The sequence below is a fragment of the Schistocerca cancellata genome, chromosome 4 (assembly GCF_023864275.1).
Source record: "Schistocerca cancellata isolate TAMUIC-IGC-003103 chromosome 4, iqSchCanc2.1, whole genome shotgun sequence".
NCBI lineage: Eukaryota > Metazoa > Arthropoda > Insecta > Orthoptera > Acrididae > Schistocerca > Schistocerca cancellata.
This window is the reverse complement of record NC_064629.1, coordinates 77,113,117-77,135,894: the sequence shown is the minus strand read 5'-3', so window position 1 is coordinate 77,135,894 and position 22,778 is coordinate 77,113,117. Positions and strand designations below refer to the sequence as shown.

At 38.6% G+C, this 22,778-nt stretch overlaps 1 protein-coding gene across 3 annotated transcripts in view; it reads right to left on the bottom strand.

The window, feature by feature from the left end:
- The window catches only part of LOC126184668 (muscle calcium channel subunit alpha-1-like), a 601,154-nt gene that overhangs the window by 49,384 nt on the left and 528,992 nt on the right, over nt 1-22,778 (bottom strand). For all 3 annotated transcript variants that reach the window (XM_049927151.1, XM_049927152.1, XM_049927153.1), the window contains exon 36: nt 19,155-19,193. In XM_049927151.1, the coding sequence (XP_049783108.1) occupies nt 19,155-19,193 (39 nt within the window). The remainder of the gene's footprint in view (nt 1-19,154; nt 19,194-22,778) is intronic.

Here is a 22,778-nt window from a genome sequence, read left to right as displayed (position 1 = left end):
GATTCCATATTCTGCTAACAGTCATTGGATCTCGACCAATGTGAGCAGCAATGTCGCGATATGATAAACTACAATCATGATAGGCTACAATCCGAACTTTATCAAAGTCTGAAACATGATGGTACGCATTTCTCCTCCTTACACGAGGCATCACAACAACGTTTCACCAGGCAACACCGGTCAACTGCTGTTTGTGTATGAGAAATCGGTTGGAAACTTTCCTCATGTCAAGACATTGTAGGTGTTGCCACCAGCGCCAACCTCGTGTGAATGCTCTGAAAAGATAATCATTTGCATATCACAGGATCTTCTTCCTGTCAGTTAAATTTCACATCTGTATCACGTCATCTTCATGGTGTAGCAAATTTAATGGTCAGTAGTGTAAATACAGGTCCTGTATGATTTTCTAAGAAATCTTATTCTGTGCTTTCTGCAAAATAATGGTAAGTTCAGATAACGATGATGGAAGTGGATAGCAATCATGTACCCTTCTCTCCTAAGTAGACCACAGAGGCTCAATAATATTGAGATCTGGTGACTGTGGTTGCCATTGGGAGTGTAACAATTCCTCCTCGTGCTCACAAGTCAGTCATGTGTGAATAGGGCCCTTGTCATCTTGGAACACAGCAACACCATTGGGGAACAAATATTGTACCATGGGATGGACCTCATTAGCTGAAATGGTCACATAATTCTTGACAGGGGGCCCATGGATTACCATGATATGGCTGCCCAAATCATCACTGAACCATCACCATGTTTCACTCTTTGGCAGCAAGCTGTCTCAATCATAGGCTTGAAATGGCATACGCCAGACATAAACTCAGTCAGAAGTTGGAAACAGTTTGCAATAAGACTAATCTGATGAAGTGACTTTCTTCCATTGCTCCATAGTCCAGGTTTTATGGCTTCGACACCACAGTTTCCTGTTACGGGCATTTGTATCACTGATATGTGGTTTTGGCATTCTGGCTCACCCTGAAGTTCCCAGCTTATGGAGCTCCCTTGGTGTTGTTTTGTTACTGACAGGGTTCATAAGTGCAACTTTCAGTGCTACAGTGACTTTTGCAGCAGTCCTCTTATTTTTTATTATAATCCTTTTCAGTGACCACATGTGACAATTGCTCAACACACACTTTTGTCCACATGTGACTTGATGAATGGTGTTTTTCTGCTTTCCCTGTACACAATATAAGTCTTTAGTATGGTGCCTCTTAAGACACCAAACACTTTGGCCACCTTTGCTATGGAAGAACCCACCATACAAACACGAACAATTTGCCCACATTCAAATTTACTTAGCTCTGGCATAATTCACTCACAACAACACAGTACACTGTTCTGACCACAAATGGCACTTGTGATGCATTGAGGGCATTGCACATGTGCAGTTCATGATAAAATACAACAGCTTGCCAAGAATCTGCATATATGTCCAAGCATGCATTTCTTGCAGTGTTTCCATATTTTTGTCCAGCCCCTGTATGTAACATATGTGTGGTCATTTTTATAGATGGCATGGACTGTGAAAAGCTTCTACAGCTTCACATTACTGTAAAGTCTGATGTAAATACAAAATAATTTTCCACAATGCCTACTGTTTTTGCACTATGGGACACCGAGAAGGCAGAATTATACTGATACAAGAACTAACATATATTAAAGATGCTAATCAGTTCAAGAAACTAGGTTATCATTAAAAAGTAAATGGAGCAACTGCATCAGAACAGTTTTCTCCCATTGCCAGGGAGGTGGGATAGAGCACTTTATTACATTTTTGTTTATAACATAGTCCAGAGTGCAATGCTGTTGTTGCCAGACTGAGGAAGTGGCTTGGTCTGTGTGTTTAAATTAGTGAAATTTCATACCTAACATTCTGACAAAATGTTCCAATTAATTCCAAATCACAAGATGTCACTCATCCTTTTCAACCTTCCATAAAATATACTGGTTCACACAAGTCAGTGTCTGTTGTGGAGGATACTCATGTTGACAGTGTGCTAGCTTAAGCTGGCGCCAGCACACCAGGCGGCAAAGAGGTTGTGAGAGTATCGACAGAGGCCAATGACAGATTCGCAGGAAATGGACTGCCAATGCCCTCTTGGCCGCCAGTATTTAGAGTGCCACCGTGGACAGGAGGGCCAGTCTGTCGCAGTCTATTGCACCAAGTGAGTTCGAGTCTGTCTTCAGTCGAGCCCAGTGGCAGCCGCAGTAGCAGTTAGCTCTGCCGCTAGCTCAGAGACAGGCAGCACATACCAACAAGAAGAGTGTACATAGCAGACCTGTACTTCACCAGCAGTGAAGCTAACATGTACTGTTACAGAGAGCTTGTACCACACAGAAACTAGCTTAAGTTAAGTAGATTTCTTATTCCTAGGAATAAAGAACCCAGTTAATATATGTGTGCAGTTTGTGTTATAGAAAGAGGCTACCAGCCACCAAACAACATACTCTCCTTGCTTCCCATGGTACAGTTCTACAGAGACAAAGAAATGACATAACAGATGGCAAGATGTATAATTCAGAAGAAGATTTTGCTTGTTTATCTTGTGTTTTAGGTTGCAGGACTGGTCATTCATAATTTCTTCTTGTGTTACTGCATGTATTCCAGGTGCGGAGCAGCAGAACTAATCAAATTTCTCTTTTCAGAGGCTTTGCTTGATGCTTTGCTATAATTTAATTGTGTAAACCATGGCTACCCCACCCCCTTCCCTTCTCATGCGCCTCAGCTGCAGACGGCCAGTGTGCTGGAACTAACACAAGCTTTTCAGTTTCAGAACTGACAAATTGTTGCCTTGCTGATGACAGTACAACAACTTCTGGTTGCACAAGCAGTGTCAGTTGCACAAAAACAGACAGACCGACAAGCCCAACAAGTGTCACCAACCAGCATACCAACATTCTGGCAATTTAAGGACACTGAAGAGGAATGACCTGACGAAGTTCCAAGCACATTGTGAAGTTCATAGAGTTCAAGGTACTGTGAAGCTACAATACTTTCTTTTGATTGCAGGGTCCCAGTGTTCAGGTTAATACAAAACCTATTCCCAAATGCGTCTCCCAACGAACTCAGTTATGATGAAGGAATCGCTGCATTAACCAAGTAATACGACCAGCATGTCCAAGTAGCTGCAGCCACATATCAGTTCTTTCATTTGCAGAAAAAGCCAGAACAGACGTACCGTCAGTGGTATACAGAATTAACAGGCATGGCTAGGAAGTGTAAATTTAAGTGTAGTTGTGGCAACTTTTACAGTGACTTAATGATTAGGAATGTTATAAAATTCAATGTCCCAGATAGTAGAATATGAGAACAGATCTTGAAGCACTCTAATCCATCACTTCTTCAAGTGTTGCAAATCTTAGAGCAATATGATTCCAGTGCCATAGCAGCTGATAAGCTTGACCAGACCCTGATTAGTTGGGCTGAGTCGCCCCTTGCTTGTGACCACCTCAAACAGCAACAACAATGAGAGTGTAGACAACCACGTAGACAGGTAAACAAGCCTGTGAACTTAGTGAAGTCTTGCCTTCAATGTTTTGCTCACCATAAAAGACAGGATTGCACATCATGTAATGCAATGTGTTACATGTGCAGAAAAAATGCCATGTCCAAGCAGTTTGTTTGCAATGTCACAAAAATGCCAATTTTGACTGCTCCTAGAAAAAATAGGCTGATGCATGTGCAATGAACATTGTGTTTTCCAAACCTACAATGGGGTCTGACAAAAGTAATATTAAGGTTGTGCCTCATACTAGCCCTAGTGCTATGCAACAATGTTCTAACAAACTATTTGTCTCATTACACATTGCTGGCTGTCGTGTGAACTTTCAGTTAGACACAGGTGCCTCAGTAACTTTGCTTAATCATGCCATGTACAAACATTTATGCTCATAATGCCTTTCTAAATCTAGCAAGCACCTCACTGCTTACAACAGACTGGAAATTCCAGTGCTTGGACAGTGTAGTTTGCCTACCACTTACAAATCTCACACTAGGACAGTGAATTTTACTGTGTCAAAATCATGAGACAGTGAGAAAATTTTTGGTTTAGATGCCTTTGATTTGTTTGGCCTTAGCATCCAAGGCAATGTACTTTCCATATTGACTTGTGATCCAACAGACACTGTTGCTAGCTTGCTTAAAGGATTTCCTGAACTATTTTCGGAAGGATATGGAAAAGCTAATAATTTCATAGCACAAGTTACATTGAAAGACAATGCACAGCCTAAGGTGTTCTGAGCCTGACCCATTCCAATTGCTTTATGAGACAAAGTAGCCTGTGCATTGAAATAATTGCTAGATAATGGTGTAATTGCTCCCATTCAAGCTAGTCAATGGGCAAGTCCACTATTGTAGCCTTCTGGCTGCATTTGCCTTTGTGTTGACCCCAAGTCTATAGTCAACCCACAGACAATAGTTGACACTAATCCATTACCTCAACCTGAGGAACTCATGGACAGGGTTGGTGCAGGACGTTAGCCTTCTAAGATAGATTTGTGTAATGCCTACTTGCAAATTCCAATGGAAGAATAATCACAGAAAGTGTTTGTTGTAAATACACACTTAGGACTGTTGAAGTATTTGTGTTTGCCTTTCAGCAGTGCTTCATCACCTGCTATTTTTCAATGCTACTTAGAACAGCTGACTGCAAAAGTGCCATTTTTGCCAAACTACCTTCATGATGTTGTTGTCTCAAGTTGTACTCCAGAAGAACACACTGCCAATCTGCATACTCTTTTTTGAGTGTTGGCAGATGCAGGACTCAAGAGTCATCTCGAAAAGTGTAACTTTTTTCAAACTGAACTACAGTACTTAGGTCATGTGATGAACAGTCAGGGTGTGTACCCCCTCCAATCACATTTGCTTGCAGTCTGTGACCTGCCCGCTCCTTGCAATGTATCTGAACTGCAGTCACTATGAGGCAAGATGACAGACTACATTCGGTTCATACCAAATGCTGCTCAGATCTCAGCTTCACTGTATTGCTTGCATCACAAAAATGTTCCTCTTGTTTGGACTAGAGACTGTCAAGAACATTTCAGAAATTCGAGAATGCTTTGCTTAGTGACAGATATTTGGTGCATTTTGACTCTGCTAAGGCAGTAGTTTTGCAAGTTGACACTTCTTCCTACAAAATTGGTGCACAAGACAGACATATTGCTTTTACCTCAAAGTTGCTCACTCAAACTCAGTGCAATTGCTCTCAAATTGAAAAAAAAGCTCTTGCTACTGTGTATGGTGTGACAAAATTCCATCACTATTTGTATGGTCACAAGTTCTATTTGGTGACAGATCACAAGTATTTGCAGTTCTTGTTTCATCCACCAAAGCCAGTTCCTATATGCTCTGCTCAAAAATTGCAACAGTGGGTTTTGTTGCTTTTGCAGTATCAGTATGCAATCGTATACAGGCTTATGGCAAAGCATGGCAATGCAGACACACTATCTCACCTTCTAATTGACCCAGACTCTGATTTTGATGCATCTGCGGCATCTTGTTGCCAAATCAATACACAAGAATCTGAATTTTCGCTTGCACTACATGAAAATTGCACAGGCCATGGGAGCAGACCCAGACCTCAAGATTTTGTTGCATTACATTCACACGCCTTGGCCTTGTTCATTGAACAATATCCAGAACTCAGTTGTGCACCAGTATTCTGCACTTCAGCACAGCCTTTCAGTTCAACAGGGTGTGATTCTAGTTCAAAATGACAATGGACAATCCCGTATGCTTAGTTCCAGAAGTGTTGCAAAAGAATGTGTTGCAGTTGCTCCCTGAAAGAAATAGGGGTATGGTTTGCACTAAATAGTTAGCGTGTTGGCACTGTACTTGGCAAGGCATGGATGCCGACATTGAACAGATGACGCCACAGTGCTGCGCATGCGTGGAGAATCTATCAGCTCCACCACAGAAATTCTCAGCTCTCAGCTTGGCCTAAGACTCAATTGCCATGGCAATGAGTGCACATTGACTTTGCAGGACCACTTTGGAACACACGTTGGCTCATAGTGGTAGACTCTTTCAGCAAGTTCCTATTTGTGGTGCATATGAATTCTGCTACATCACATAGCACCATTGAAGCATTGTCCTCCATATTTTGCATACAAGGTTTGCCAGAAGTACTTGTGTCGAACAATGAACCACAGTTCACTTCATGTGATTTTGAACAGTTTTGTGAACGCAATGGCATTCGTCATTTAACAAGTGGTCCGTTACACCCTCCCAACAGAGAAGCAGAAAGCTTTGTATGTACTTTCAAGCAACAGATAGCCAAGCTTCGCACCAGCCACACATGGGAACAGGCACTGCATCTCTTTCTTGCCTTCTATCACTCCCACCCATGAGATGTACCATCACCTGCAGAGCTTCTGCATGGCCGCCGCACCGGACGTTGCTACACTTGCTACACCCACCGCAGCATCCAGCGCCATCAATGGTCTGCAAGTATCACTTTGCACCATGCGATCTTGTTCTTTTCAGGGTGTATGGCAACTGTGGGCACTGGGAAAGAGGCGTGATTCAGGAACACATTGGCTCTTCTCAGGTCCTGATGGTTGGCAGCGCCGTCACCAGACCCAAATTCGCACATGTCATTTCTTCTGTGATTCTGCTGCTTTTCTTCCCCCAGATTCATGGCCTCATGGGACCATAGCCTTTGCAGCCATCTGCTGGTGCCACCAGGGCACTCCAGGAGTGCGGATAGATGATGCGCTCTCAATCCTGCCATCCCCGCTTGCCAACCTGATGAACCTGGACCCACCATTGCCATCGCCATCGCCATCGCCATCGCCACATTCATCATCACCCCAGCACACACCCTCAGGCCTGGATGTGGGCCCTGGCAGCAGTTTTATGGAGGATGTTTCTGTTGCCTTGCAAGCCAGATGGCAGGGTATGGTCAGGGGTATGCCATCCTACACAGTCACGGCTCTTGGCCCACATCTACATCCAGCATCCTGCTTCCCTCCCCATTGTTGTTCACAGCCTCACTACACGACAATGGTGCAGCATTTCAGAGGGGGCGATGGGGGGGGTGGATGGGGGGAGGGGGGGAGGGTGGAGTGGAGGGGGAAGGAATGTGCTGGTGTAAGCTGGTGCCAGCACACTAGGCAGCAGAGAGGTTGCGAGAGTATTGGTAGAGGCCAACGACAGACTCCCAGGAAATGCACCACCAATGCCCTCTTGGCTGCCAGTATTTAGAGTGCCGCTGTGGACCGGGGGTCCAGTCTGTCACAGTCTATTGCACCGAGTGAGTCCGGGTCTGTCATCGGTCGAGTCCAGTGGGAGTCACAGTAGCAGTTAGCTCTGCCACTAGCTCAGAGACAGGCAGCACATTGCTACCAAAAGAGTGTACATAGCGGACTTGTACTTCACCAGCAGTGAGGCTAACATGGAATATTACAAACAGCTGGTAACACACAACAACCAGCTTAAGTAGATTTCTTATCCTTAGGAATAAACATCCCAGTTAATATTTGCATGTAGTCTGTGTTATAGAAAGAGGATACTGGCCACCAAACAACATCCTCTCCTAGCTTCCCATGGTACAGCTCGACAAAGAAAACAAGATGAAATAAAAGACAGGCTATAATTAAGAAATACACTGTGCACCACAATAGAACTTGGACCTGTTGCAACCTTCACAGCTGAGGAAGATGGGAAGATGTGCGTGTATTTGTTATACATGACCAGCTCCAACAGATTGCACAATATCTGGGGATGCAATGCACATTCTCTGAGAAACTGGCCATGAATCCAGTGCTGTCAATTGTTCAAAAGCGTACAAGTTTTGGTGACCAGCTTCAACATGACAGGGACTGATCCAGCCATTACAATATATTCTCGTGTGCAACATTGTCTGATTGACAGTAAGGAATTATATTCAGTCAAGTCATCCCCAGTCAGTTAGCAAGAATAGTTGTCCGTCTGTTACACTGAGGTTGCTGTGGTATATTTATTTTATTTTCTTTATTTATTACATGTGTGGGGTCATGTGAGCCAAGCCTACTTGGTCATGCAATGAGTCAGTACACAGTTTACACAATGCTGACAAGACAATTTATAAACAAAATAACTAACAAAACGTGGATGAATAAATTTGGTGATGAGATTTGATAGTTATTGTTATTATTTGTGCTGAACTGCTTTACCCACACACACAAAATCTGCAAAAAGCATGTGCATCACCCAGACATAACTACATCCTATCTGACAGAGTAATGGGAGGGAATTTATTTTAATTTTGCTATGCAACTTCTGTAATCACAATGAAATACAAAATTTGCAAAATCATTCTGTCAGAGCCTTGGGAGGGAATATATTTTAATTTATCTACAGATGCATTTAACCAATAATTGAATAGCAAAGCACAACATATGGTTTAGACATTAGAAAACCATATGCCAGACTGTCCAGTCAAATACACAGAAACAAGCTAACAGCAAAACCTGTTTTTACATTCTCAGTTTTTCTTGTCATTTATGTTACTTTAGGTTGGTATGTCTTAAGCCCTAGTCTCTCAGTTAATTGTTCTCCTGCCAATGAAAATTTCGTATGGATAACATTTCCCAAATTTTGCACTTTTGAACAACTACCACAAGCTTCAACATCAATTTTCATATTGATTTATGGTGTGTTCCTGCTCATGCATAACCTGTAGAATAATGCACAACATAAAACTGTACAGCTTTTTTAACACTCTAAATCATTTTGGGTTCAGAAAAAAAAAAATTTGTGGCATTTTTTGTGTGCTTTCAAAATGTTTCCACTGTGTTTCGTCACATGACTCAACTCTTAACTGCAATAAACCATCAAAAACAGCATTTTAATTGGTTTTTCCTTTTAAAGGCAAGTCAAGTAATGCACAAAACAATACGCAAGAAACTACTAATTTCAATTTAGCACCATTAGCTTGTACTAATTTTGCAAGATTCTCATTGATGAGTTGCTCTACACTCTTAGCTTGGCTTGTTATAATATTAACAAAATTACTGGACTTTTTGACTGCATCCTTATGCCACATGGAATTCATATGCATTTTGCAAACTTGAGAAACTTTTTTGAACTTGGTTAATAAAAAGCTTATAAAAGCACTTTGTTGATTGCCATGCATTATATGTAGCTGGACAAATACACACAACTTGGAAAGTGTATAAACCAGTCATGGATATAATGATAGCCAGTCGAACTGAAATGTTCTCTTTATGGTGTCTATGTCTTTCTTGAAATTATAATTTATGTTGGGTTGCCATAGATTCAATAAAATCCCGTACTTTGGAGAATCATCAATCTCAATATATCTCAATTTCAATCTATCTCAATGTGTTTGTTGTTTATTTTTTTTCACCCAATACACAATGCACAAAATTCGAAGTAACCACATTCATGCACCACTGCTCACTTACAATTCACTGTTGATTTTGGAAAAACTGAGAGACAATTTCATTAACTGCCGACCACACACTCATGCCATACCAATCAGCTGAGGTTCTCGACTGTGCATTTTGGAGACATTCATGCTCAAATATGGTGCTTATTCGCAGTAGTGATTACAAAATTAATTAACTGAGGGCTGTTGTACAACAATTACTCAATGCATGCCAGTCACTGTTAGGTTGCATTGGTTGGCAGTAGTTCCAATGACAATGACTTCTTTCTTCTACGAGTAAGTACCAATCAGTGGCCACAGATTTCAAATGAGCACCCATTCAGGAAAGGACATTCATATAACAAAATATGATACTTCAAATTAGCACCTGAATTCTGAAGTAGTAAGCTTGTGCCAAGTGTATTTTGTTATGCCACTGTTTTGTTACACCGATAGGCATTTGAGGTTTATGAAGACATCCACACCTAGTGATGTGGGAACTGGGATGGTAATGTTTTCATTCCCTAGGAAGGCAACATTTCCAAGATAGGACACTCATCATTGTATCCTTAATGGAAGAAGTATCTGCCGGAAAACTGGATTAAGGAAGGAAAAGATCCACCATAGTTTAGTAGTAAAATTCAGAAAATGCTGAGGAAACAGAGATTGTTACATTCTTGATTCAAAAAAGAACTCACAAATGTCACCAGATGAAAGTTACTGGAAATTTGTCCATTGTCTATAGAAAGATCAATACACAAAGCATGCAATTACTTCCACCACCATTCATGTATACATTGTTAGTGGAAGATCTTGTCGAGAATCAGAGAAAATTATGGTCCTATGTAAAATTATTATCATGTAAAAGGCTTCTATCCAGTCACTTGTTGACCAGTCTGGTATGCTAAAAGAAGGCAGAAGAAGGTAAGCCATGTTTGTCTGTCACATAGATTCCTGTATGAAGAACATACAAATAGGCAAAAGTAGGCATTCCTCGCATTGATAAGCAACTAAAAGAGCTGAAAGTAAATAAGTCACCAGGTTCAGATGGAATCCCAATTCAGTTTTACACATTGTAAGGGAGATTGGAGTACATTTTCATGGATTTCTTTTTGGATTTCTTAAAATTTTTTGGTTAGATTTATTGTTTCATATTGCTTAGTCTTACAATATGGTTATTAAAGTATAACTTGGTATACATATTTCTAACTCAACACTACCAGTTGCAAAATAATTTGACACAGGTTCAAGTCGAGTGCACAAAACTTGCCCTGGGTATGGGGCAGTCTGATGCACCTATGAGAGCACGTTTACATGTATCATAGAACCCAATGATGAGTAGACAAAAAACACTACTAAAATTTTCAAAATATGTTTTATTGGCAGCAAACAAAAGTCCAGGCTAGCTTACACCAATTAACGTGGCACAATGCAACAATTTTACTGCCAGTAAGCAAATTTTTTGGCAGACTTCCACCTGTTAGCATAATAATGGCGACATAGAAGTTTGATGTTAAGTAAATGCTTATTCATCATCACTGTCTTAGTTGAAATTTATGCACACAAAAATTGATGTGTTTCCTATGGCACAGTCATCCTCAACTACCTTGTGCATGTAAGCAACTGGAGCTATTCTTGATTTCTTTGCGATTGGTTGTATCACTTCAAGCAGTCAATATGAAGACAGTTTTATCCTCTCCATCAGACTGCTGCAGGTTATAAGATAAAGGAAGAAGAACAGGATGTAGGGACTGATGACCTTAGCAGTTAAGTCCCATAAGATTTCACACACATTTTTATTTATAAGAACAGGATGGAACATTCATTGAGATGGAAGTGCTTGCTAACAGGTACTTTGGAAGGACGAATTTATGTGAGGAGATAGAGAGGAAGGAAGACATACAACACAATAGATGATATAAAGGGAAGCAGAAATTACATGGACCTGAAGAGGATGGCAGAAAACAGGAGTGTGTGGAGAGTTACTGTGTGAAAACCTTCCTTTGTATAGAACACTAATGATATCATAAGTAGGTCAGTCCTTATTTTTTCTTGTTCTTATTTTGAGTAATTCTTGCCTTTATCAGTCTTTTCTCTCATACATTCAATTCTTTCTGCATGAGAATCATTAGGTTCAAATAACGTTTTTAGCAGTTTCTATCTTTTATTCCATTTTGCCTTCATTTCTTAACTGTTTTTCCAACTGCTGTTGTCTTAAAGCTTCCTTGACTGGGGTATCAGTTATGATGCATTAATGCTTCCTTGACTGGGGTATCAGTTATGATGGCAGTGCAAAATAATGTGTAAATCTGCCCCATTGGCATAACTGAATTAGTTTCAAAACTACTGTCGTAACTTTCAGGCTTTCACATTATACAAACATACCTTGTAATGTAGAATATTCTCATGAAAATTAACATATATTTACAATAGACACACATACACATGATGGGAGTGGCAACAGGGTGGGGGTAAGGAGGAGGCTGGGGCAGGGAGGGGGATGGATAGGTTGGTGGGGCTGGTTATTTCTATCCTTTTCCGCTATTTTCCCTCCCCCCCCCCCCCCCCACCACTCCTCGCTAACTCTCCCGTGCCCTCTGCCTAACCTGCACCATTTCACTGTCCACCATCCTCACCATACTATTCTTCCTCTCCCAACCCCAACCTCCTCCTCACTGCCACCCAGTTGCAAATTGCACTGGTGCTGCAGCTCACAGTGTGGTTTCAGTTGCCTGAGACTGTAGTTGTGTGTGTGTGTGTGTGTGTGTGTGTGTGTGTGTGTGTGTGTGTGTGTGTGTGTGTGTGTGTGTGTGTGTGTGTGTGTGTGTGTGTCTCTCTCTCTCTATTGTTGACAAAGGCTATTGGCTGAAAGCTTTAAGTGTGAAAATCTTTTTGTTGTGCCTATCTGCGACTCAGCATCTCCGCTATGGGGTGAATAGCAACTTTGCTTTTCATAATATTGTTACATTCCATCCTGGATTTTTCATTGTTTGATTTGAACATATATTTATCTATTTTCAATTCTAAAAGGTATGCTTCCTAGCACCTTTGATATCTGAGTAACAAAATTTACTCAGTTTGCACAAAAACACAAATGTGTCATTTGCGCTAAGACATTGAGTCAGCTGTTGGCGTGAAGTTTGTGAGAGCTCTCAGTAGATGGCAGTACTAATCTTTCATTACCAGTAGCATTCTAGCAAGAAAGTTAAGTGAACAACGTGCAGCTGTGAAATTTTGTTTTCTACTTGGAAAAAATGCTGCTGAAACTGTATTAATGTTGAAAACAGCTTACCAAGATGACGCTACAGGAAAAACCCAAGTGGATGAGTGGCCTGTTCAGTTTAAAAATGGTGACATGTCAATTGGTGACAAACCTCATTCTGGATGTAATCAACTGCCCGAATCGATGAAAATATTGAAAAAATTCGACAACAGCTTGTGCTCCCAGACCATCGACAGACAATTGATCAACTGTCAGAGATTAGTGAGTTATCTTGGAGCTCAGTGTTTGTCAAAATACTCAATTTGTGACAGACAGGAGATTGGTTCTTTCACCATGACAACACACCTGCACACACAGCCATCTCTGTTAGACAGTTTTCGGCTAAAAATGGCATGGTTCTGCTGCTTCACATATCTTACTTGCCTGACCTGGCTCTGTGCAACTTTTTCTTATTCCCACACATGAAAAGGGGCATGAAAGGACATTGTTTTCACAACACTGAAGAAGTAAAGGAAAAAATGAGGGAAGAGCTGTATACCATATCTAAAGATGACTACAACAACTGTTTCAAACAGTGGAAGCACCATGGTACTAATGTATTAGTTGTAGTGGAGAGTATTTTGTTGGGGATAAGGTCATTTTGTAAACAATTTGAAAACATACAGCTTTTCAAAATAATTCTGTCTTTCCTTTTGGTATCTCCCCATATATATCAGTATCATAAAAGAACAGACTCACAAAATTACAGACAAAAATCATTAACATCAGTTTTCTGCAGAATTCTTGAGCATTTTCTACATTCTGATATAATAAATTTCCTTGAGATAGAAGAGCTTCTGTCCACAGATCAGACTGGATTTAGAAAGCATCACTTTTTCTCACATCCAATGAACCATGGAGGAAGGGGAACAGGCTGACTCTATGTTCCTAGATTTCCATTTGACACAGTGCTCCACTACAGACTGTAAGTGGCTCAAAGACTTTGTAAGTAATAGAATTCAGTGTGTTGTCCTCAGTGGTGAGTGTTCATCAGAGGTATGAGTATAGAGAAAAGTGTGATAGGACTGCCATTGTTCTCTGTATGCTGTACATAAACAATCTGTTGGATAGGTCAGGCAGCAATCTGCGACTGCTGATGACACTGTAGTGTAAGGGACAGTGTTACTGTTGAAGGACTGTAGGAGGAAACAGATAACTTAAGACAGAAGTCGTGTTTAGTGTTATGAAAGGCAACTTGTTCTAAATGTGGAAAAATGTAAGGTAATGCAGATGAATAGGAAAAACAACTCTGTAATACAGTATTAGTAGTGTACTGCTTAATAGTCATGTAGATTAAATATCTAGGCATAAAATTGCAAAGTGATATGAAATGTAACAATTACATAAGGCCGATAGCAGGGAAGGTGAATGGTCAAGTTTGGTTTATTGGCAAAATTCTAGGAAAGTGAAACTGTAAAGGAGACTGCATGTAGAATAGTAGTACAATCCATTTTTCAGTGCTGCTCAAGTGTCTGGGACCCCCACCAGGTCAGATTAAGAAATCAAAGTGTTTCAGAGGAGTGCTGCTAGATTTTTGAACTGTGTGTTTGATTAACACACTAGTATTACAAATATACTTTGTGAAGGAAGAAAGCTTGGGTTTAACTTCATGAACTTGAATGAGAATCACTGAAGGAGACACAAGATTCATTCTGTAAAACATGACTGTCATTTCCAGCTGACTGCAAAATGATTATATAGCAGCCAATGAATTTTTTGTGTAATGAAATTGGGAAAAGGTTAGAAAAATTAGATCTCATATGTTGTTTCTCCCTTGCTCCACTTGCAAGTGGGACAGGAAAGGGTGACTAGTAATGGTACAAAATACCCTCTGCCATTTACCATATGGTGGCTTGTGGACTGCATGTAGATTTAATTGCAGATACAATTGTAGATGTAGATGATGTACATATGCACTAGCTTTGTAACTCAGTCAACTCGCAGCTTCAATTCATTTTATTACAGCTTGTTAGTCATGCCCAGAGTTTGTTGAAATGTAATATTTTTTTATTATAAGCTAAGCATTTTTCACAAGTACTAAAATCTTGAATATTTTGACTATAGCAATGTAAATTAAATTTTGCATTTTTCATCATATAGGTACTGTACTCAATATAATTTTTCAGGGATGATGCCATTTTTAATACTTAACTTCACTTTCACCTTTTTGTGTTTTATATTCATTTATGGCACAACATTTCATTGTTTTAAGGAATGAACAAAGTATGTGCCTCTAGGAAAAATGTTGCACTATTTCTGAAGAATGTATTCATATACACTAAGAATAAATTGATGGTTCTTCTGTTTTTTAATCACAGTCACATCACTTCTTGTTGTTTACAAGGTGTGGATATTGGAATAAAAATTTTAATAATTTGTAGTTTGATGAACATTACACAGACACGAATATATTTGTGTCATTTAACAGCTAACATCAATCCTGTTTGGTGTATCTACAAAGCTGCTGAGAGGAATTTGCAAGTCTCAGATCCTGCTCCAATTTGGCTCAGTTTCATTATTTGTAAATAGCTCAGGTCATATTTGTGATATCATGCTAAGATGTGTAACATGGTGACTGATATACAAATATGATATTTTCCCAGTGAAAACACACATACATGATTATCACATGCAGCATTTTCTTTAACATTAACCACAGTCTACACTCTCTGACCAAAAGAATCCTGACACCTATTAGTGTACATTAAAAAGGGGAGTGTCCACCTGTTGCCTTTATGACAATCTGAACTCTGCTGGGGACACAATCAATGAGGTGTTTAAATGTCTGCAGAGTAAAGGCACTCCATTGTTTCTCACAGCCACAACCACAGAAGGTAGTGATGGATACTGAGGCCCATAGTGAAGACAACATTCCCAACACACGCTAAGGGTGATTCACTGGGTTCATGTTGGAACTCTGGGCAAGCTACTCCATTTCAGTAATGTTATTTTCCAGAAACCATTGCCTCACAAATTCTGTTTCATGACAGGGTACACTGTCATACTCATATAAACAATCATCATCTCTGGTATGTTACTCTTCTGCACACAGTACACAATGCTGTGTTCATAGCCTTCCACATTTAGAGTTTTCTTAAGCACAAGAATGCCACAACACTCTGACCATGAAAAACACCCCCATACTTTACCAGCATCATCTCTGAATTTTACTGTTGTCACTACACATAATGGCAGGTCTCCAGGCATTCACCAAACCCAAATCCTTCCATTGGATTGTCACAGGGTATAGCATTAGCCATCACTCCAAATCAGTCATTTCTAGTCATCCACTGTCCAGTGGCAAAGCTCTTTCCAACACCTCAAGCTTCACTTAGCACTGACTTTTGAAATGTGTGTTTATGAGGAGCTACTCAACCAGGGTACCCCATTCTTTTTAACTTCATACACACAGTCATTGTACTATATGGGCTTCTGGTACCACTTTGGTACTCAAGGGTGAGTCCTTCCACTGATTTCCATGAAATATTTTACAACCACACTCTGCAAGGCTCGACAGTCCCCATTTGTTGGTATACAATGTTTGTTTGCTCTCTGTTTAGCTGGAGTTTTTCCTTCACATTTCCATTTCACAATCACATCACTAACAGCAACTTGTGCAGCTTTTTAATGATTGAAATGTCCCTGATAGATTTGTTTCTCAGGTGACATCTAATGAGGAGTCCATGTTCAAAGTGACTGAGCCCTCCTGAGCAAACCATTCTGCTGTCATTGCTTCTCTGCTGACAACAGAATACTCCCCACCTTCTTCCATACTGGCAGGACCACCTCTCATGACATTTCGTAGTTTATTCCACATTACATTGGTGTGTTCAGATACTTTTGATAAAGTAGTCTGCATTTAAATTCATTGACTAGGAGTACTTAGAAATTCATCTATGGAATATAAGTTCTAAGCAAAAATATTATCCATTTAATACAATGTTCCACCCTGATCAATTTTTATTTTCATATATTATTCAGCTTTTATATATTCTGGCTTAAACCTTCAAATAAGGTTGGGAAGGACACTCAACTTAATAAAGAAAGAAATGAGACAGTTTTACACACACATATAAATAAATTTTAAAAAAATCATTAAAAGGACATTGATACATTGTGTCTCTCAGATTCCTGTGTATGAGAAAATACCATGGTCTAGTGCTAGCCCTTTGATAGGGCAGCCTACTTTATATAAGACAAATTATGGTTGATGTGAGACTCCAGTGTGACACCATTTTCATGTTAAAGTTCAAATATAACATTAAAAAAAAGGTCTGTATGAGGCATACAATCATTAATAAAATCTATAAATATAATAAAATGTACTAGGAATTAATGTGAACTGTGGAACCAATTTAACACATGCCATTATGTTGTATAAGACAGAAAGCATAACATTTGAAATATTTTTTTCTTTCCTTTCATTGTAAAAGAAAGTAATAACAATGTTGCAACATTTATCAAAAGCAACTATAAGATATATAAAAGGAGCTATTATTATAAAATATAATAACTGTCATAAAATATAAAATTTGGTTGGAATGGCAAACCATGTTATCATTGCCGTCTCGCAGTCACGGTGTTCACTAGCAGCAGTGACATTGGAGTTGTGGCCAAAGGCACTGTGACTTGTCAATAATGAACACACAAATTTGATTAACAAACAGGCACTATAAAAAGTCTGCTAAAATATTGTGTGTGTGTGTGTGTGTGTGTGTGTGTGTGTGTGTGTGTGTGTGATTTCTATTTCAGAAGGAGGACGTTGTCCGGAAGCTTTATATTTTAAAAGCCTTTTTCATTGTGCCTGTCAGTAACTCAATGCCTCTTCTGGTGAGTAGAAATATATCCTTCCATATCATTGTTATTCTATCTATGACTTTCCATTATGTGAACACATAAATTTGCTATCTATCTCACTTATTTTATGGTAGTCTTGCTCTGAAGATTCCTATAGCACAAAAGCTAATGTAAGTGTTAGCTTTTTTGGAAATTACAGCAACTATTAGTGAGGGCCAGTGGATATAAAAAGAGCAGTGCCAAGAAAATGTTTAAGAAGCTGAATGGGGATTCAAGGAAACAAATGAGAATAAAATAGAGGGAGGATGACCTTCTTTTTATGAAACACTATTGAGATAATTTAGAGGACCAGTATTTATGGCTGACTGCAGAATGTACATTTCACTTAAGTATTGTGAAGACAAGATAAGAGAAATTAGAGTTCATATGGAGGCATATAGACAATCGTCTTTCCCTCAATCCATTTGTGAGTGGAACAGAAGAGAGATAACTAATAGTTGTACCTGCCACCATGCATTATTCAGTGGCTTGAGGAGTATCTAAACAGATCGAGATTTAGATAATTATGTTATTTGCTGGAAATGGCAAACAATCTGTATGTAAATTATGGCAAATGAGTAGTGGGTAAATTAATGCCTTGTAAATGACATGCAGTAATAAAAATACAAGTTTTGATTCATTTCACATCCTTGCATCTACACGTGCTTACCGATCTGTGGAATGTGTGAAATAAGCAATAATAAATAAATAAATGACTAGTCATTTTAGAAATCAGAGCAAGATGTAGTGCTACAATATTATTTTGTTGCTTTTGTGTCTCTGCCTATGAACTTTTCCCCTGAGTGAATGAAATTCACATAGTCAAGTAATTGGAAGTTACATAAATGCATGACTTTGTGATGGGCAAAATCCCTTGAAATTAATTATGAAAATTCTGTAACTGATGAGAAATCTCTAAAACATGGAAACTGTGAAATTATCTTCTTGATCATGGTTATAATGTGAATCATGAAGGTGTGATTATCAGTATGCAACAATTACAACTATGCTGGATGAAAGAGATGCATTGCTTTCTGTAATTGTTAAGTCTGCATCATAATGGAAACTGACAATTTGACTGCAACAGAACACTGGTTAACACATCCTAACTTTTAGAGTTTTATTTAATCTAGAGGACTGTGTGTGTGTGTGTGTGTGTGTGTGGGGGGGGGGGGGGGTGTATGGGTGTTGGTAAGGGGGGGGGGGGGTGGGTCAAAAATTCACAACAAAGAAAACAAATAGTAGGACTCAAATGAAACAGTAAGGACCACAGTGGAATTGCTATTCACTGGTATTATGAGAAGCAATAGAAATACTTCAGCAAAATCAATTATTATGCCAAGTGAATGGCTACAGAAATATTTTGCAAATGTGATTAAGTGAAAATATCTAAAACTTTTCACTTGCATTCACAAATCAAATCTGCATACTTTTTGATGAATAAAATACTGTCATTCTTTCTCTATAGTTACAAGTAACTATATCCTCTAAATCACAACCGTTTTGGGTTCAGTGTAAATGCAGAGTTTTCACAATAATGATTTGTCACTGATATCATGTATACTTTAATAGGTACAACAGCATGGCAATAATATTAAAAATTGCTTTTAAAACATCTTAAACTTCTACAACAGAAACACAAAATGAGTTTGATATCAACAGAATGATAACGTAGATAATACCTTTCTCAGGTTTCTGCCAGGCACATCCAAATGGTTCATCTGGAAAACAGAACAAGAATGTACTCAAGCTCTGTTATTTGACCTGGACACACATTGCTAAGCTGAAACTATTTTCTGGTGTACTCTCTCTCTCTCCTACTGGCGTAGTAGATACAAGGTGTCTACTTACATCATCTAAAAGGAATTTTACTGTTCATATTATATGTTTATGATTTGCACAAAATATAGTTTTCCTATTGCTTAATATAAAAATTATTCAGATACCACCAGCACCTACAGTTACCACAACAGAAAGTTACCTCCAATTACGTACATCAAAGTGAGTGATTATCATAAGGTATTTTGAAATCTACATAACATGTTGAACACATCAGTTAGATGAAAGCTATGATATACTATACCATATTGTAAAGTATGCTCTTAAAGGAGCTCTTTTCCAGCATGCTGAGATCTAATGCAATTTGCAACTACATTCTGGAGTTTATTAGTGATCAGGTGCCACACCTGAGATGTACATGGAATAGCTTCACTTGCTATAATACCACTAATAACATAATTACTATGCTATAATACCACTCGTAACATACATACTATCTTTGTTCCTTTTCTTCTAACTTTACATACTTAATACATACAGCATTTAGGCATGAAATCTCCAAATTCTAATTCGGTCTGTAATTTTCTAAGCTTTATTATTTGGTGTGTAGTTTACAGGCTGTTGATAATGAGTGTAAGTAATTGGTGCAGAAACACTTTATTTAAAGAAATATTCAGAATTTATGAGTCATGAAACCACACACACTTAAAAATTGTAATCCACTGATAACTGTTTGTTTTAGGGTTGACACACCTTATTTGAAAAATCTCTTTCCTTCTCTCTAATGAATATTTCATCTTTACAGAAATATGTGTAGTTAAGAAAATATTCTTATTAAAAATTGTTGCTATTGTAATAATTCTATAATGTGGATTATTATCTTGCACCCCACTTTTGTCTGTTTCCAAAAATATATACTTTTAATAGAATGATGTGTTAGTTGACCAGTTACTTCAGTCAGAACATTTGTGTTCCCAGAAAATTCTTGGTGGATTAGAAATGCTATAGATAAAAGTGCATGTCAAAACTTCCACTAAATAAAAAGGAACCAATAATTTATACCACTGAAAATACAGCTTATCCTTAAACAAAATAATGGACTAATGTGTATCTTTATTCTCTATTTTTCATGTCTTTTAGGCTAATATTGACAGTGTAATTACTCTGTATTTAAACAATTTGTAAAAATCTTCTTCTACATATCTTAAACCCCATAAGTGGGCATGATGGGTTATCTGTACATGATCTGCTTATTCTCAGAGGGAGTAATAGATATATCTGTCCGCAGCATTCTGTGGCTTGTAGATAATGGGAGTAATGAGTTCCAGACTGGCAGGTGTTATAATGTTTCCTCCACTAGATAGTACCCCCGTCAGTCAAAATAATGTAATCTGAATCAGTTACAACATTTTTTATTTTTTATGCTGGTAAGAACACATATTTTGACCACCTCTCCCAAAGCAAAAATAGCTAGTGTGAGGTAACGGGTGAGTTGTGGCACCATGAAAAAATTCTAAGTTTAGAGTTGGCATGGCCGCATGGGCTGCTCTGGAAGCCAGGGCCTGTCAGCAACCGTGTGGTGCCAAACAGTAGCCGGAGCAAGAGGGGTAGCCCCAACGCATGGTACAGGCAGACGGCGTGGCTGGAAATTCCATGTTGACACTGTGTCGAAGACCGTGGTTTGTGCCAATGAAGAAGATTTGTATGTTGGGAGTGCCAAAGATGGTGGACTTTGTGAAACCATAATGGCAGACATTTCACAGTTCATGTAGAAATTAATAATAGCCAGAGGAATCATGAAACCTTAAAAAGTAACATGTACATTACAGTTATTTGCACAACAATTCTGATGGTGTAATCAAATTTTCAATATCTTTATTAGTTTAAAGTTTAGTATCTGACTGTAAATTATACAAGTAACATGCAGCAACAAGTTTCCAAAATCTAAATGGTTCATCCAATTTTGTCGATCGACATGTCTTTAGAAAGCTATTAGTGCGAACCTAAATTGGTATGAGTTACAGGCATTTAACATGAATAGTACACGAGTTATTGGGGGTCAAAGTGGCTGATTACTATTGATCGTGTCAGGCCATAAGTAAGCCACAGTTACACAAAAAAACAGTAGCAGCATGCTTATAAATATATTTATTCAACTATGTCTTTGTTTATATCTGATATATACTATTCATGAAGAAATTGGTCAAATATTTACTGTGTTTTAGAAAGCACAGAGACATTAGGCTGCTGGCCTACTTTTGTTTCTATTCCTTTGATATATGTTTATTTAATTTGTTTATGTATTTAATAATGTGCGTTAGAACATGTTTATGGTCCAGCCGTAGGTATATTTATTTAATTTCAAGTTATTTAAATGTAAATCCAATATTTTGTATGTTTTTCAATATGCTTGTGAGTGTGTGTTGGCTTGGAGACATGGTGGGAGTGCTTTAGCCCATCACAGCACTTGTTACTACCATAGGCGACTACCGAAGTCAATGGAGAGACTGTATGGAAGTGAGGGAGGAACATCGGGTGGCACAGGACATGGGGAAGTGCTGGATGGGAAGGCAAGATGGACGGTCGCAGGAAATACTTGGAGAGTGTTGAGCAGTTTGCGTGTGGTCGCAGGAGTATAGAAATATTTCGTAGTGCCGACTTGTGCACTTGTGAGATTTCCATGGCTTCTGCAGTGAAGACGTAGTATGCATTTAGAAGTTAATATCTTGTGGGCTATGTTGTTGTTCATAACTAATTGCATGAAGTAGGAATCTATTGTTTCCCTGCTATTCAACTAACATTTCATTTAATTGCTGGACCATCGACACCAATAAGTGTTTTGCAGTAATAAACGACACTCTTAAAGGTATTTATGCTATCATACTCATAATTTAAAGTAATTAAAAATAGTGCCTGCAAATTTTATTTAATTACAATCTTTCATTTATAAATTTCTATGTTACATTCAAAATTCGCAGTTGCCAAGTGATAGGAACCTTTGACCATTTGATTCATGTGTATATTCATATTGTATACTGTAGACTCAGCAGTATTCGGCTTGTAATGTGGCAACTACGTTTCCAAGCCCCTAGACAATGAAACCAGCCAAAACTTTTAATATTTCAACTTTGAGTCTGAGGGTACATAGTTGAGGGCCACCATTAATTTTTTTTGAAAGCCCGCACTTGTCAAATTGTTTTGAACCTTGATTATGATCTGCTTGGAAAGGATTATTGTACATATGTCAACAACTGATACACTAAACCAGATTTGGTTATCAAACTAACAAGGGAGAACAGTGATCTTGTCCACAAAATATGGAAAAACAGAAAGGACTTCCCTCATTTCATAAAAAATGAAAACCTGAAGTACGGGAAACATGTCATAACATATAGAAAAAAAGCAGATATTTATCAAATGGAAGAACAAGAGGGTCATTACGATGGTCAGCACATTCTATAATGACTCAGCTAAAGAATCAAATTCAAAGAATAACTTAATCCAAAATCTATGTGTTGTCATGGATT